Below are 18,930 nucleotides of genomic sequence, written 5' to 3' on the forward strand. Positions count from 1 at the left end.
TTTGATCACACACAGATTGCACTACGTGAAATGGTGTTAATACATGCCAATGCAGGTATTTATTTTCCCCTGTATTCATGGCGAATACATACAAATGCAGGACAATACATATGAAAACAGGAAATAATAATAAATTTCTGTATTCATGCCTTTATTCACATGTAATTGCACTCTTGAAAATACATGGTGAATAAACTGTAAATATCAGTGAATAGTGTTTGTAAATACATGGCTTATTGACGATTTATTTAGCAATATTTCTACAAACTATATTAATTTGTATTAACCAAATGCAGATAAATATATGGCTTGCATATAAATTAAACACACTTTATACATCCTGTCACATTCTATTATACATAAACTGGCAAATAATGCTCAGTAGTTTAAATGGCTATCATCCTATGTTCCCATTCATATCTTCATTACATTGTCAAATTTTGGGCGTTAGATGTACTGTATGTAGATATATTTTCAGAGAAATAAACATTTGCAAATCATGGAAAAAACACACGGATCTTTAACTGAAATCCAATCTGCTGTATCACGGAAGCGTTGTATTTGTCGCCCAACAGGGTTGCCGCATTGCATTAATTTAGTTTAGAAGTGGGTAGTAATTTTCAAATGTTTTTTGGTTTGGAAGTGCGTGACATTTCATTTACAGTTTCTCATTTCATTAGTCAATTCCAGATACTGAAATGCTCAAAGATAAGATCATTGTGCTGCCAAAATGCGCTGATTTTAAATGTATAAAAATCCCAATCTAATTTTGAATTGTAAGCCAGGTTTATGTGTACGGATGTGTCATGTCTTTGTGAACGAAAACTCTCATTTCGATTAAGAAGTGGATATCTGGATGGTTTAGAAGTGAGCATGGTTTAACGGATGTGGGCATTACTTAAGATGAAAGTAACCCCCCCCCCCCCCCGAGACACTATATTGTTGTGTATCACTAGTGGCAGGATTTCCCGGCACATTCACTGCCACTTGCTACACATGTTGGTATGATTAAACACATTTTGACTGTTTTTTTAAATGTTATTCAATAAGGTAGGACTTTGTCTTAGATTTAATTTGATATGTCATCATTGGTTTGTTTAAAATGTCTCTAGAGGGCGTGAATAGGCCTGCCAGAATAAGTTGTATGTTTTACCACAAATTCTGCGAACAGGACATTGCATGGTCATTCAAAAGGCTAAAAACGTCAGCTTACTACAATGATTGAAGGCATAGAACACTGCTGCCGTGACATCTACGCAAGTTTTTTCTGTGGTTTCTGAATAAAAAATGATATAGCTGGCTGTGATATTTCATCACGTGACATGGCTGACTTCATTACTATGACAACAAAATAAAAGAATCTTGTAAACTGAATAAGTTTTCATATGCAATATTGAGCTTAGTGCAAATATGATCAAATCATATCACATAAGAATGGGGGAGATAATCATGTACCTATGATGTGTGTAGCATTTGTAGCTTCATGAGTTTTGGTGGAAAATGCAGAAGTTTGATGAAGTACCTATTTTGTGGGATAATCTGGGATATAAAGTCCTCCCAAAGATAAAATTCTCAACCTGCAGCCTCAACATTTTATGTTGGGTCTGATTTCAAATTCATATTCCAGTTGATTACACTGCATTCACAACTTGTAAATCAATCAAAGTGAAATACATTTTTAGTATTTTTTCTCACTCTTTTATTTAAAAAAACACAACACTAATTATATAATAACTACTTAAAACAAAGTATCAAACATGTATAACCACATGCATGAGAACTTGCACATACAAATACATGCATTTCAATGGATTTTTTTTACACAACAAAGTTAAGGATGACACTTTATATTGGAATTTTCAGATACAATGTAATGCAAGAAAATGTGTTCCTTATAAACTCTTGTGGTACATGTGGTCTTACTTATAAACTACATTATTTTATTCATAAATGTAATGCCCATCTGAGGTTGTTACAGGCCAAGCAATTCATATTAGAGTGGCAGTCATTGTGGATGTAATGATTTGATTTACAATTTCTATCAGATTTCATTAAAACCTTTATTGCTATGATTTTCACATGAACATAATTATGTTGCAAAATTATTATTTTTTTACTTGATTTCATCATTTCATCAAGTTGGACTAACAATTCACAAGATAAAAACACCGAGTATGTCTTTACCACATATTTGGTCACATATGGACTATTTTGCCGAAACAAAATAAAATTATGTACAATGTATATACAAATTTTGGTCACACTGGCCCAATAGTAAAGTATTACAAATCCATTAAATAGGTGAATTTCTCTAAGTTGAAAATCAAAAGTAAATCTTTCACAGCTAAACATCTAGGCCCTATTAAATCGAATAGTTATTGAAAAAATAAATATGTAAATCAACACAATATTGCACAGTGCACGCCTCGTAAGGAAAAAATAACATGCATATCTATACCAAGTTGTTCTATCCTTTTTATGTATTTTTTTGAGAAAAAAAAATATGAGACAGAATTGCAAGATATGACTTGAATACTTTGCCAGGACCATCACTATGGCTAACCCTAAATGGCAGTGTCTGACACAGAGAGATGGAACGCCACAAACATGTGCGATTTGACTCCTCCCCTTCTGCACTTAACAAAAATTCCCAGTGTCAGCCCTGTACATGATATATGAAATTTAATTATTTAAATACTGGAGTCGATGGTACAACCACAGTAACATTTTCACCATTTGACCTACAATATGGAAATTGTATTTGGTGTTCAGCAGAAATGCAGTGCCCCATTATTCGCTGTATTGGAACAAAGGCAACACATTCAAAGTCTGTCCCCCAAACTTCAACATGTGATCCATAGTAAGAGTGCATGGGATGTTTCTTGTACCATGAAACCTCAGCAAGGATGTGAGACACTTTCTTCCTGTTGCCATCCGAGTCAGTCAATATAACCTCACTCCTAATAAAGTTGGTGATAAGCCCTGGTCTTGGCTGAGCACTTGCATTTATCTCAGACACATTACCAATCCACTTGGCATAAATGCAAGAGGAAGTCTCTCCTCTAGAAAACCTTGTGCAATAGATATTGTCACAGTACTTAACCCTCTTGTACTGCTCAGATAGCTGCAATACTGTGCATGATTTGGATGGATACATCTTTGCGTACAACTCAGAGAGTTCAGATACATCATCCTCATCAATGCTATATGCACGCTCTGGTGGCAACACAACTATACTGCAGTCTTCAGTGAAATTACAAAGACTAATATCAGGATTTACACAATTCAAGTACACTGAATGGCCTTGTTCAGCTGTTTTCATCTGATGTAGGGTTCCTCGTGATCTATCATCAGTAAGGATATTCTGCATTTCACTGTATTGTACAGGAAATTGTATATCAAACACCTGCTGACCTTGCAGAAATCGTTGCATAAGTTGAACTGTTATAGAATGGTTGTTTTTGGGATAAGACCCCAGAATACCATTGAATCTTTCGTATGAAAAGCACCAAAAACTATATACTGGGCCAAAATCTAAAATACAGTCTTTTAGGTGCATATGCAAATGCATATTCATTGTGCATTTATTATTTCCATAGAGTCTTGCAAAAGTTTTACAAAAGTCATTTAATAACTTGTGTCCCTTGTATATTTCTTCCATGGAGATTCTTCTTGTGCAAAGCAACTTGCAAGCATCAACAAACAGTTGCCAACACTTGTAATGTTCCTTGGGAATCACATCTTTCAGAGAAAATAACGAATATACACACACCCAATTTTTCCACTGATCAGCAGTGAAGCCTGAGAAGCCAGAAGCAATTTTGTTTGGAATTCTTCCAATATTTGAAGGGACTTTAAGTTTGTCCATACGTACTTGAATCTCATCCATTTTTGCTGCATCTATAATTCCTGCTTCTTTCCACACTTTTGTTACATGTTTAGCGGTACCCAGAAGCAAATTATGCATTGGGTCCACAACATGAAAACGAACAGGCTTGAAGTAATGCAAAGAATTCAAACTTGTCCACCGTGCACCGAATTCTCGTTCAAGGTTTGACTGCTCTGTTGGATTCTTTGCATGTAATGTTTTCAAACCATAACACTTATGTTCACTTTCACTTCTTTCTGGGTATGTCTCAACATTGAAGTTGCTGTAATCAGCCTTTTCTCCAAAAGCTGCACGTGGGAATTCTTTTAGGCATTTACTGCAACCTGAAATTAAAAAAAAAATAAGTACATATGCCTGGAAGGTTCACGACATATCATTCTTGGGAAAAATCACTTTTGACCAAAAATGATAAAAATATTCACTAAAAATCAAAATTTGCATATTTTGACACAAATTTAACAACTTTAATTGGAAAAATCAGTCCAAGTACATTTGGTCAAGTGGTTCTGGAGAAGAAGATAAAAGTGGACATGGACAACGACGAATGATCAGTCATACCATGAGCTCCGCTCAGTCATCTTTAATGACAGCGAAGCTTAAAAAAATGTTATAATAAGTCCTTTAAAACTAGGTGGGGTAGGTAACCTATTTTTGTTTTGACTTGTTATGAGACCCTACCCCTCATAACTGAACCTAAACGCTGACATAACTTGTTCTAAGAAAAACCTAGATTTGTTTGTACTTTTCTTATATGACAGCAAACTTATTTCTGGTCTACTAGTATTTTGTATCAAACACATACAGCGCATGAACAAGGGGACATTTTGAAATTTCTTATTGTCAATAGAGTATAAATCGCATTTTATTTTTCATGCTTTTTTTTGAGCATTTGCTCTTTTCAAAAATATGTTTTACTATATACACATATAGTATAATGCCTGAAAATAGTCTGTTTTAAAAGACTTTGTTCTCGGCTACTTTGGGAGTACCCAAACAACATGGTAAATGCAGACAACTATGAAATGTTGTATTGCTGTCAACTATCCACTGTTATCACAATGAGTTTTACTAAGTTTCTCTGTGTTATCGCAACATTTTTTTTCATTAGTTTATGCTTTTAATGTGCTATCAGGCTACCCAGGCCAATGCTGGTAAGCTAACCTACTGTTGCATCATGGGATTTAATTTGTCACCACTTAAATAACTTGGCCATTTTTCAGGCAAAACCCATCGATGTTGTCCTGGATTTAGTTAAGGGGTCAAATTAACCTATTTACAAAAGGCTTTCATAAATATAAAACATAATACAACTTTAACTGTATTAGAAGCCAGCGATGCTTTTGACAGCGCTGGAAACGCATGTACATAGAAGGTTACATAAATGGACAAGTGTTACGATTACTAACCTCGGAGTGCACCATGCCCAACAAATCCTCCACATTTTCGAGTAGCTGGAATATCACTTGATATACACATCAGAACAGCTTTGTATATATTTCCCATACTGGAACCATCGTCTATTTTCACACCAATGAGCAGTTGTTGTAGTTCATTTGCTAGTGGGTCTAAATAAGAGTTCATCTCTTTTTTCGGCTCTTTCGGTCCAGGTAATAAACCAATTAACAGGACATTCTCTTCTTTGAATCTTTCTTCGCGTGGCAAATTGTTTATGACCATATACAGTGCACCAACGGAATATGGGGTGTGGTCATATGGCTGGAACCAGTCCACATTCAAGGTGAGACTCAAATTAAATTTACTCTTGAAAAATCCTTCATTTTGAAAGTCTTTCCAAACTTTCCCATCGAAAATGTCATTTAAAATGTTTTCTTCAGGTTGTCTTTCTCTCCACATATTGCAGGCAGTCACAAATCCAGGTCTTCTAACAAATGTTTTCAGTGATGTTATTAAACTTCTGTAACAATACACTTTCTTTGGATACAAATATTCTTGGCCATTTTGTCCCTTCACTTTTTTAAGTAACACTTCTCCACATGCCTTTTGACGGGATTGGTGCTGATGCTGAGGAAATGCAATATGCGAACATTTCAGTGACACTTTCTGACCATTAGATTTCATTTTAAAGCAGTTTTCAAATGGATAAATACTGTGGCACTTGGGGCAGACAACGTATTGTGTGAATGCATCTCTGTCAAGTCCTAGAAATTTCCTTATGGTGAATAATGTACCTGGTAAAACCTTGATGAATTTTGTAAGTCCATTAACGTTGAAAATCACAGCCACTGTCAGCAGAAGATGTTTGATGAATGTTACAAGGCATTGAATACCTCTATCAGACACTACATATATTTTCTGCCAAGAAAGCAGAAACATCAATATTGCAGTCATCAGATGAGAATGATTTGCTGGTGTACCCCCGGTAGTATCAGGCTGATTTGGTAAATGCTCATTGAACTGCATGGCCTCATAAATGTCAGCATCATCCACCCAGACTTCTTCTGTATGCTTTTCATTTAGCAAAGGCTTATTTCCTGATGAGTCACAACCATTATTATCTCTACAGCTCTATAAAAAAAAATTAACATTATTAATTTAGAAATATACAGTTAGTTGGCCAGGCCTCGTTTATTTTTTAATCTCACTGCGCAAATACCCACTTAACCAAATTCAGCATGAAAACAGCAATGTTTTGCATGTTTAGTTGGGCAGGTGAAACCTGAAAAATACCTGCCCATAGTTCCCTTTTTGGGCAGGTAAAAAGCCCCAATTTTGAGTTCTGTTGGCACTGAAAAAAAAAAAAACTTAAGAACACATTGTGCAGCACAGAGTGAACTCTTAAACTATTTTAAAAAAGCCAATAATATATAATGTACAGAATCATGTAGTCCATGTACTATACATAGCCCATATATAATGTATAGTCGACTCTATGCCAGGGAGGGTCATACCAAATTTCAAAGCAATATGACACATCTTTGTTGGCAAAAAATCATTGTGCAATCAAGTTCAAAAGCATTAAGCAGACACTGCCAATATATGGAATGCTTACACTGTAATCTTGGTCAAGTTGTTACTGTAAAACGTGTCTTTTTAGCTAGCATTGTTATTTTAGCTAATTTACTCAAAGATGCTCATTTTCCAACACTGTACCATGTCACAATATACTTATTAACGAATTATGTATGATTGATTTATCTAATTATTTTTTGGACAAAATAAAATGATCTAAAAAAAAAATTAATAGAAAACTTGCACAAGTAAAAAAACAAAGGCATGTTCATGTAATGCAATCACTTGTGATAAAACAATTTAACAGTAGGTTGCTGACTAAATCTAAAATAATTGCACCTTGGTAAAGTTTTGCCAACCATCTGGACATAATTTATGTGAATACAGTTTAAAAATAAAATAAATGCTATGTCATAATCTGACACCTAACTGAAGACGTAAATTATCTTAGAGGTGCCTTATTAAAGGTAGCACCTAACTGAAGACAAGTACTGTACCAAAAAAAAATGAAAATAATATCACCATTTTATCACTATTTTGAAAGTGGTACAGCCGTTTTTTACACTAACAACTAACAATTCACCATCCCAATAGTTTATCTGACATAATGTTTGCCAAGCTAATGAAAATAACAGACTTACTTCACTATTGATTTTGTCACCAACATCTTCATCACTGGAACAAGCATCCAATTTATTGAGCTTCTCATGATCAGTCGGCAAACTGAAAATCACAACAAGAAAATTAGTAGAGGTTACTAGTACGCAGCTCAAGGTGTAAAGTCCTGAGAATTTGTACAAATCCTAGCAATGGCACCCCTGCCCAGTGTTTTATTAATTGTTTAGAGCATGGAGGTAAAAGAGAAGGAGTCACAGCCAAAATAATCCCCCTAAACGCTAACGCGTCATTTACTCTCAAGCATTGCTGCGTACAGTACACACTCCAAGGTATTGTTTTATGGTGTCACAGTAAATCAGAGAATTTCTTGTTAAGTTTTATGTAATTTTTCAGCACATTTTCAGTTGTATTTTTGAATCGACAATATGGTGAATGTTTCGAAACCTTGCTATAAGAATTTGACTAGAATTGTTACGAAAATCACAGAGTACTGTCGAAGGCGTCCGTAGTATGCTAATGCATTGTAATCCTCACTGCGCTAAGAGGAAACTGTCCTCCTTGGTCCGTTCGGCAAATAAACTACCAGATCTATGTACAAACAGCATGACTCCTTCTCTTTTACCTCCATGCTTACAGCAACCATACACCCCCCCCTTATGCTTACTCTGTTGCCAAGTTTTTGTCTTTCTTAGAGAATTATGGCAGTTTCACATATACAGTACTGGACCGCGCCCATGTCCGGTCAAGTGCCCATCCCCCACTTTTGCGCATTTTTTATATTCAGGGTTACATTCGGCTAAGCGCCCCCCTTCAAAATGCAACTAATTTAAACCTTGATCTTCGATAATTGCGTAACAAATCTTGGTAATTGTTTTTATACGATATATGATACAGCATGGATATTGACCGCTGTGAATATCATGTTGTCAATGCATAGACCACAGTAACGATGCGTAAACTACGCTTTGACAATGACCTGTTAATACATGTAAAATGTGGTAAATACTTCATGCCATATTCAGTTTACCTCTCACAAATGGCTAGTTAAAGAGTTTTTTTGGGAAAAAAACATGTCCTTTATTCGCTAAAATCAATTCCAACAGATCATTCTTCAACATCGAAAATTCACTTCCGCATTACGTTACCAGAAAGTTTTTGGTTATTTCCGAAGAATTGAGTCGGTAAGCACAGCATTTCTGATTGACCCATTAGGTCAAAGGATTCTGCTGCAGGTCAAATTATGCAAATGCATGATGGTGGAAGGAGATTTTCATGATGGGAATTTTGACTTTGACTGTGTTCCAACAGGCTCTTACATTTTTAATTTCGTAAATTCTGGTGGTACGTAATTAATGTGTAATAAAATGTGCATATTTTTTGTGATCATTTCTGACGCAACTAACTTTATAATTTGATTTTCCCTCAAAGAAGTAATATCCCCCTCAATTTTCATCATTTTTGAGGGGGTGCTCAGGTAAGTGCCCACCCCTTAAAAAATCATGATTTTCTGAGTTGTAGCCCTTGGGTACTAACACGGTCGAGTATGGTAATTATAAAATATAGCTTCAAGTGGATCACTATTTTATATGTGCACCTACAAATGTAACTCTTCAAGTGATCCTTCAAGAAAATAGTTCACTACATACCAATATATATTGCTTAATTAATAGGCTACCCTGTCTATTAATAATATCAAGTCAGTGATGTAGAGTCCTGTAAATGAACTGATTTATGAAATCTTTACAGCTCACTGATAAAATTAAAAGAAAGCATCTCACCATTTGCTCTGACATTGTTGATCCGAATGATGTAATGACTGGTTAGGGTCATCAGCTAGCAAAAGTGGAATATCATGGGTAGCTTCACTTATTTCATTATCAACTTGAACAGAATGTTCTTTAAGTTTCTTTGAACATGCATCTACAAAAAAAAGACTTCATTGTAAATATGGCCCTGATAACCTTGTTTATAATTATTGTTAACACAATCGGTTAAACTGTATGAATCGTGCCTTTAGAGACCATTGTTGCAGAAGGTAATAGACAAATCTGCAGAGTATTTTGTTGTACAAAATTTGTCCAACACAATTACTTGAACAAGGACATCTTCAAGTTTTCATGTGTCAGGGAGGTGTAATTACAGCTACATGTTTTTGTATCTGCATGTATTAAGCATTTTGGGTTATATAAGACAAGATACTTCAAGTTCAGTATACTGATTTCTCTGCATGGGTCTAATGTATAGTACATGTACATCAACTTGAAAAGAAGTCGACAGAAAACAGACACAAAACACGAGTTACATGTCAAAAACGGTTTTAAAACATTAGTTACTATATAGTCTCTCTATATAAAAGCCAATACTTTAAAATTCTAAACTATTTGGGGCCACATTGGGGTATCATATCTATCAGAACTTTATCTTTTTGTTACATCCATCCCTGATTTGTTCTGAGACTGTTTATGTTTTGCCACTTTCCAGCAATTTCATTGTTTGTTTTATGCTAATGAGTTAGGTGCAGTCTCCATTGTTCCAATGTTTGGCGAGACAGGGACGCCATGCAATTTACGGTTCACTTCTTAATCGTTCCGACTGTAACAGGAAAGTGAACTGACAAGGATAATGTTATGCCTTTTTCACCACAACATTAAAAACACGCATTCAAATAAAAATTCTAATAATTTAGAAAACTAATACAGCATATTCTACAGTATTCAGTGGCGAAATCAACTGACAAAATAATGGTTGTGAATTGACACATTTAAATTTCGCGGTAAAATTGTGGTTGTAAAAATAGTAATAGCCAAATGGCTTGTTGCCAGTTCCATTTTAGGAGGTAAAAAATAGAATGTCAGACAACTCTCGAAAATGGTGGGTTATAATCCAAATATGGATTTAATTCAAACTGAAATATGTGCAGGCTCACCTCTTTCGTCTCCAATCTTCTTTCCGTCGTCGTCAACCCAGTAACCGTGCCTTTCAAAATACATTTGTTTGTGGTTATAAAATGACGACTTTCCCATCAATCTAAAACAGTGGCCACACTTCCACATGCGTTGCTTTTTCGGCGGTGGTTCTGACATACTTTAGAATTATTAATTGCATAAAACAGAATTGTATTTGGCGCTTCACGGACAAGATAAAAATAGCGATAGCTCATAAGCAACACATAAAGTCACCGGAAGTGATCCGCTCGAGACACTTCAGCGTAAAGAACCCCCTAGATCAGTGTATATTAATATTAGTGTACATTTTTTTCACCTAACAGTTAATATTTATAGTAAAACAAATAATTTTCACGGCAACTAGATTCATTACATTTGATGCAACTGAATTCAGTAGTGACAACATGAAGAACATTGATAAGATAAAAATGTACATATGTTTGTATAGTAATGAACAAGCTAGGTGGTCCAAGCACAGCGCCACCAGATGTAGGTCATTCAGCGTACACAACGCTTCACTCATTCAGCTTTTGCTTATGAACCGTTCGCACTCGATTGCATTTATTGCTACAATTTAAAGTTATAATCTACAATGAATTCTCGACGACGCCTTGGTGCAACTGAAGCATTCAGTTCTATAATGGAAGACAGTCCGCCACGTTTATTTACTAATAGCACCAATAGTAGTCTCAATAGTGGCTCATTCTACAATACGAGTAATCCATCAACATCATCCATGCAATATACCGATTTAGACGCACAGCCAGCCCAGTTACCAAGGTGGTCAACTCCAAGACAACCACTGCAACAGCATAATCATAACGCAGCTAGTGGATTTCCATCATCTGACCAGAATCCAGGTAATGAAGAACTATTTTCTGTTTCTATTCTTGTGTCATTCTATAAGTATACGTTTATCGTTTCATTCATTGTTAAAGGTGTGAACAGACAATCTCAACAGCAAGTGTTTCTTTGTCTGAGTTAATGTTTGTCTAAGTTTGTTTTTGGTTTATACATAATTCCCTTGAAGTAATGGAAATAGTTGCAAAAGAATCATTTGGAAAGAAAAAAATGAACCAAAATATACACCCATTCTTTTAAATGTAACATTTTTATAGAACTATAAGTAATTTTTCATGTAAATACCATTCGGTGGTTCACAGTGCAAGTTTATTGAAGTATGCCTGGCTTCCTGTTTTATCAGTTGATGAAAGGATCTGTAAAAATGGTCTGTACCATATGTAAAACTACTCCCCTGTAGTTCATATAGATGAATAGAGTAGATTGATGTAGTAATTAAACCCCAGTAAAGTTTTTTATTTTTATTTTTAAAGCTTCATTGATAAGTCAGTTTGACTGATCTATTCATTATTAATCTTTTTTATAATACTCTAGTGAGTAAATAAAAATAGTCATATCATTAAGCAAAGCTATACAGTATGCTTTTTTAGGAATCTAAAGTTTTTCACAACATTCCTTGTATATTTGTGAAATTGTCTTTCAATTGTTTTTTCTTTGTTGACTGTAGGATCAACATTTTTTTACTTAGCTTTCAGCTTGCAATTTATGCAAATGAGTTAAATACAGTTGTAACCCCTTTGTTTCGGTGTTTGTTGAGACAGTCAGTGTTCTCCCCAGTCTTCTGAAGCTTGGTCACTCGCCGTGATGCTTATGTTTTTGTTTACAAGTGTCAGTCTCGTCTTGCACGTATTTAAAACAATAACATGTATTGATCGAAAGGTAATCCTGCTTTTGTTAGCCATACAAAGACAGTGATAAAAACGGAAGTCTGCAATATGTTGCGAAGTCTTTCAAAGGTGCAGAGCCTCCAAATAAAAAAAAAATTAACTAGAGTAGCAATAATTTGCCCATTGCACGCAAAGGCAACAATGTGACAAAACAAGTCACGGCGTACGTCGGGAAGATCAACCCCGATTTTCTGCACTCTGATTTGTTATCACTCAATCGCCGGTGACATTAATTACCCCAAAATTAAAAAAAACAAACAAGTGAAATTAAGTTGCATTGGAAAGAAAAGTATGAATAATTCAACAGCAGACGAGACGGGTTGAGAAAAAACGAACTCTGACTTCTGGAAATACCCCATTCATAGGGTGCCTTTGTACAGAAGAACGCCGTCCTAAGGCGACATAATGCTCGTTGCAACATTGTGACCAATGTTCTGATCGAGGTATACAAAGATGGCGGCGCAGAATGCATGATTTTCCGCGATGTTTAAAAACATCTCGTTGGCGATTTTGATGTAATGCCTATGATAATCGTCAATGAATCGTTTTAATAAAGAATTTGTGTATTTCACACCAAAAAATGGATACCGATGATCGCAATAGCAGCGGTGAATACCCGCCCAACGCAATGCCGTCAGCTGACAATGTTACAGTGATCGTAGCGTTGTACTCGATACATTGCGCTCAAAGCAACTGCGCGATGAATCGAAAGGAGGTCAACAAGCAACTTCTCGGAGATTAAGATTAAAAGACCGTTGACCCAGTTGGCCGTAGATGGCGCAGCTCATTAACATTAACCAATCACGATCGATTCCCGAGCCGCTGCAGATCAACAGACATGGGCTCTAATACTTATACACAATGATGAACCAGTTACATCCATGGATAACAATATATTCACTGACTGGCTATAACACAAGTCTTTCATTTTTTTTTCATTTTATGCTGTTCCATTTCAAACTTTATTTGACTTGATACAAAAACATAAAATACAATGCAGTAAAATGATATAAAATTTATCAGATATAAAAATATCTTGTCTTTAATTAATTGTAGATTGACAATATTTGTTGGGAAAAACTGATTATTATGCAAATTAGATGCATTGTTATGCAAATTTGTCGTGATGCTTGACATGAAGTCTGGGGAGAACACTGGTCACAGGCAGTGTATTTTCAAACCATATTTCAGACATCCTCACTGCTGGCTATGCTAATTTTCATGCATTTAATTTCAGATTTACAAGGAATCTATGAAAATTTCAACGCTATTCAAGATTCTTGTGAGAATATAACATCAAGTCAGCAAGAACTGAAGGAGAGTATTTTGATGAAATTAGCCAATCTTGAAAACAAGGTTGATGAATCAGTAAGATTATACCAGCAGCATCAACAACTTCCATCCCAGTCAAATGCCAGCAGCAAGATGAGAACACCATTGGAGCTTTCTGTAAGTATTAACATATTCTCGGCTAAAAAACATTGCCATACATCATTGTTGTTTTTTTGTAGTTTTATGTGTGATTGTGTTAGGTTGTAACATGGAGCTTCATGACTTCTGCTGACTATTTAGTCAACAGATGAACGAAAAAATGTTTTTAAAACGACTCAAGTAGGAAACAAAAGGGCAAATTGGTGATGTGTATTACACAAGTATTTGTGAAGAAATCACTGTATCAGGGAACAAAATATCATTAACTTTCAACCTGCCACAATTTAACTATCCCCTAACAACACAAATGAAAGCGACGCAGCACATGTCAAATTCAATCGGCGATGGCCATTTTGGCCACGATATGCTGTTATTGGCACCTACCCTAACATGACGTAGAAGAGGTCAGCTTACTATTTAACTAAATTTCGACGTCCACAGGCAAAGATTTGACCAAAAAAAATAGAATTTACCGGAGCTCAAATCTAATGTGTTGTTTATACAAAACGTGTGTTTTCTAGGAGGGCCCACACAGGAAGTAGGACAGAGGAACGGAACTGAAAAACGTGATTGTAAATTTGGCCATGGGAGCACAAACTTCAATTCAAGCGTGTTTGAAAGTACATCAAAAACACTATATATCAGTGGTAATTTTTCCGTGCGCGGCCGAATATTTTATTTTAAAATCAATTTCTTGTGAGAAATGTCTCGTCAATTGTATCTTCCAAAATACTATTTCAATCCTCCAACTTTTTATAAATTTGTAGGATTATAAGCTTCACAAGAAACCAATGTGATTAAAAGATTGACTGCCTATGCTTATCACACTTCGAAAATTAGGAGCGATATTGCATCATTTTTCGTAATTTTAATTTTCTTAAGCTAAACTTGTAAATAAAGAAATTAATCAATTTATCACAGGCAACATACAAATAATTGATATCATGAATGATTTGTATGCCAGATTTCACAATTCTACATCCTGGAAATTATATTTTGACCTACTTATCAGGGCTAACACTATTGTCATGTATTTTCTGTTTTTGTAGATGAGAATCAAACAGCTATGTGCAGATGATCAGACTCTGGCATTTGATGCTCTCTCTGGGTAAGCATGAAACTCCTTAAATATGTGTTATATTTCGAAAGCCCTTTGTGAATAGGTTAATTTGACCCCTTAACTAAGTTCAACAAATGCGCCATTCTCGAAAAATCCATGACAACATGTATGGGTTTTACTTGAAAATTGCTAAGTTATTATGGGACAAATTAAATCCCATGATGCAACAGTGGGTTACCTTATCAGCATTGGCCTAGGGAGTCTGATTGCATATTAAAAGCATAAACAGATGAAGAAACTTAGCAAAACATAGCAAAAAACACATTGTGATATAAGTGAATAGTTGCCAGCAATACAACAGTCTGCATTTAACCATGTTGTTTGGGACTCCCCAAGTTGCTGAGAACTCAGTCTTTTAAAACAGACCGTTTTCAGGCATTATACTGTACGCAGTATAGTAAAACATATTTTCGAAAAGAGGAAATATTACAACTTTAAGGCCAACAGTGATGGTTCTATGTTCAGCATGTATTTGTTATACTAGTTTATAGAATAAAATCATCACGGCGGGTGTGGCTTGCCAGCAGCAGATGCTTCATGTGCACCTGGTCTGACTCCCTTGTGGGGGTTTGTGATGTCCCGCTTCCATCAATTTTGTCAGTTTATTTTTTTCTGGACTACTGATATTTGGAGAATAGCTTATTGGTACTACTATAATTATCATATTAAGATTTTTCCATTAATTTATCAGTCACCAACAACAGAATTTTATTTTTTTGTCAATCATTATTTTATTATTATAATTGCATATTGTCTTTTTGTTTGTTACAGCTGGAATGTTGCACATAACATAAATAAAAGAGAAAAAATAATAGATCAGCTACGATTGAAGTTTGAGAATAAGTATTCTGAGAAAGAGTACCAGTGTAAGTAAATGTTGATACTGGTTTCTGCATGTATACATTTTGGTTAATTATTTACTGGGTACCTGATAATTAAAATATATTTAGTTCATTGCATTTCAACTTACAGTGCTTTTTTTTAATGCAGTGCACTACTTTATGAATATTTTATCTGCATAAATGTCAGCTGTCTTGTTATTCAAACCAATGCTACATCAGATGGTCCTCTGTCAGATTAGTTTATTTCATGACAATAATTGCAAATCTCTCTTTTTAGCAAATGTTATCATTTTTGATCAAAGATTATTTTTTCATCAACCGCATGTAAGATTGCTTTTAAAATATGGCATGAATGTTTTTGACATAGACTAGACCCTGACTTGTTAGTTTCAACGTATTCAGGTTTTGGCATATTGTTGCACATTTTCGATAGATTGTGTTGAGATTCATAATGTAGATACAAAGGCTGGTTCTCTTCCAGGTTTGTTCAATTGAATGTTAGGCCTTCTATATTTCAACATATTGCACATGGGCCAATATACTTTCCAAAAATATTCCAAGTTCAGATCAAGATAATTTCAAAGTTTATATGTTTGCTGCTATTATCCCATTCCGGGGATGCGTTACAAATGGGATGGGAGGGGTGCATGTATATGGATGCAGTGTAACAAGATTTAAATGGCACCCTAATCACCACAGCTATGGTTTTGAATTCACAGATGATCACTTGAACAAGAGTATTCATAGAAAGAACACACAAGAAATATGTGAAAGATTAAACTCTATCTTTAATAGCAGCATATAATTTTGTTTCAATTCCTTTCCAGTTGCTGTGAGAAGAGCCTATGAAAATCAAAGGATTAGGGCGAGAGAAGCTGCAAACATGACATTAAAGGCAAAAAACACAAAGAATAAGCGATCACACACACTCCGTTGGCAGGTGAGTTTTTTGTTAACTAATTTTTATTGTTTTGTGGTGGTGAATGCTGAGACATCTGTCCATGAATCACTTCTCAAAAACTGCTATACATGTACAGCTTTGAGTTGTAGATGGGAATTTGCTCACTTGAAGAGGATACACTTGTAATGCTGCACATTAGGTCAAGAAATGTAGTTTTTCAAAACTGTTAGCGGGATTGCATTCACACTTAGTGTGTGTAGATACATAGTGGTAATTTCTCAAATTTGTTCTGTACGGTTGAATTTTTAATTCTTCCCCAAAAACCATAACTGGATTGCTTTCATGTTATAAACAGCATTAGCTAAAGTCGATTTAAAATCACCCATGCTGTTGAAAATATCAATCATGTGATAAAATTTAGTAATATCATTATAAGAGTTCATACATCGTACTGTACTAACGGTAAAAATTTCTAAACATTGATATGAGATGGAGATTTAAAAAGTGAGCAATTGCGTAAAGTCTGAATAGGAGCATGAAAGCACAAACTGGATAAGATAGCTGGAACACTGTAAACACCAGATGCACATTTAAATAAAAACATCATATGTGCTTCTATTGGAGGTGTGCTTCTAATAGAGAAAATACGGTATTATTCTAATTTGATTTTTTTTCTCTCAACAGTCAACATGTTGGAGTTTATGTATCCTAATGATAGAATAGAGCCAATTTACAATATTTTGGTATCTTTAGCAAACAGTGCCCTGTTAAAATTATATTATGATCTAAAACCCAAAAATCAGTCAATGGTACAGACAACATTGTCTTCAAACATTTATATTGATAATATACATTGTAATTAACAAATTGAAACATGTATGTATAGTTAACTTATGAAACAATTTTTTCCAGACAATGAAAAGACGTGGAAGAGTGGTGGATGGAGAGGAGGAGAGAGCCATATGGAAAGAAGTACAACCTGAATTGATGTCTGACGAGGAGGAGCAGGAGGATGGTTCTCTCCTCCTCAGATCTCCAAGGTGGAGGGCTGTCCCGCTAAATGAACTCGTTATAAAATTGGACCAGCGACTCAATGATAGAGGGATTACGGACAGGCTTGTTAAACAAAGGCACAGAGCAACAGTTTTTTCCCTCAGAAATAAACCAAATAAACATTTTTCTGCCAGCTGTGTAATTTAAACTTTGTGTTGTGTTGTGTTTAATTTGACCCTGTAACTATTTACAAATTGATCTCAAGGCACAGTGATAAGTACTTTGTGTGGGGATGGAGTGAGAGGCTGCTTTTCATGTATTTTAAAAACAATTATTACCTGTATTTATTTTCATCATTCTTTTTTTTTAAATAATAAACAATACAAGTTATTCTCATTTTATTTAATTGTTGTTTGTGTATTGTGATTGTCTTTAATAGAATACCCCCGATCCATAGGATAGAGAAACACCACTTTAATGGGATTAGTTAAGTGACATTGCAAAATGTCAAACAAAGGCCGATGTTAGCACATAAATTAGAATTTACCACTTACTTACATGCAGGACTGCACAATGATAATGATATTTGTAACAACAATTCTGTGATATTTTATTTAAACCTTCAAATTGAGTGTGCCAGTCCCTGTATTGAAGTATTTGTATTAATGCTGACCTTATGATAAGAAAAAAAGTTTCAATATTAAACCATTGCATAAATTAATGAAATTACACTCCCCTGCATTAGGCTTTTTCCCATTAATTCATAAAAATACAGTCCTCTGCATTAAGCTGTTTTCCATAAATTTATGAAAATACAGTTCCCTGCATTAAGCTGTTTTTCCATTAATTCATAAAAATACAGTCTCCTGCATTAAGCTGCTTTTCCATTGATTCTTAAAAATACAGTCCTCTGCATTAAGCTGTTTTTCCATTAATTCATAAAAATACAGTTCCCTGCATTAAGCTGTTTTTCCATTAATTCATAAAAATGCAGTTCCCTGCATTAAGCTGTTTTTCCATTAATTCATAAAAATACAGTCCCTTGCATTAGACTATATTTACAATATCATAAATACAGAAAAGTACACTGCTTGTATCAGCTTGTATTCATATGAAATATAGCAATAATACAGAAAAATGCAGGATTGCATTCAGCATGAATACAACTGAATGTAGGATGTGTATTGTACCTGTATTAAAAGAGTGCAATTACATGTGAATACAGCATGTATTCACATTATATTCACATGAATGCATTGTAACATTCTCGTATATTTTGGTGTATTTTCTGTTAATACAAGTTAATATGCAGCATGATACAGTCTGTATTTTCGTAATTTCACGTAGTGTTGCTCTTCCATACTAGAGAATTATGGTCGTTTGTTCTGCTTTGATCATACACAGATTGCTATTCCATATTAGAGAATTATGGTCGTTTGTTCTGCTTTGATCATACACAGATTGCTCTTCCAG

The 18,930-nt window shown here is 34.9% G+C and overlaps 3 protein-coding genes across 3 annotated transcripts; 1 reads left to right on the top strand and 2 right to left on the bottom strand.

The window, feature by feature from the left end:
- Window positions 1-1,675: 1,675 nt before the first annotated feature.
- On the bottom strand, window positions 1,676-9,316 carry LOC146740162 (uncharacterized). Its single transcript, XM_085502578.1, has 4 exons — window positions 9,256-9,316; window positions 7,501-7,582; window positions 5,296-6,415; window positions 1,676-4,212 (listed from the first exon to the last, which is right to left on the bottom strand). The coding sequence occupies exons 3-4, from the start codon at window positions 6,308-6,310 to the stop codon at window positions 2,687-2,689; spliced, it is 2,541 nt and encodes an 846-aa protein (XP_085358704.1). The 5' UTR covers window positions 6,311-6,415; window positions 7,501-7,582; window positions 9,256-9,316; the 3' UTR covers window positions 1,676-2,686.
- Window positions 6,408-10,680, bottom strand: LOC146740163 (uncharacterized). Its single transcript, XM_085502856.1, has 5 exons — window positions 10,404-10,680; window positions 9,256-9,397; window positions 7,501-7,582; window positions 6,578-6,635; window positions 6,408-6,415 (listed from the first exon to the last, which is right to left on the bottom strand). Exons 1-5 carry the CDS (start codon window positions 10,558-10,560, stop codon window positions 6,408-6,410), a joined length of 447 nt encoding a protein of 148 aa, XP_085358982.1. The 5' UTR covers window positions 10,561-10,680.
- A 219-nt stretch (window positions 10,681-10,899) lies between these two features.
- On the top strand, window positions 10,900-17,858 carry LOC146740164 (uncharacterized). The gene is made up of 6 exons (XM_085503013.1): window positions 10,900-11,282; window positions 13,408-13,619; window positions 14,651-14,709; window positions 15,493-15,587; window positions 16,391-16,503; window positions 17,377-17,858. The coding sequence occupies exons 1-6, from the start codon at window positions 11,015-11,017 to the stop codon at window positions 17,662-17,664; spliced, it is 1,035 nt and encodes a 344-aa protein (XP_085359139.1). The 5' UTR covers window positions 10,900-11,014; the 3' UTR covers window positions 17,665-17,858.
- Window positions 17,859-18,930: the final 1,072 nt, after the last annotated feature.

This window comes from Saccoglossus kowalevskii, chromosome 8, assembly GCF_978046115.1.
Source record: "Saccoglossus kowalevskii chromosome 8, keSacKowa6.1, whole genome shotgun sequence".
Taxonomy (NCBI): domain Eukaryota; kingdom Metazoa; phylum Hemichordata; class Enteropneusta; family Harrimaniidae; genus Saccoglossus; species Saccoglossus kowalevskii.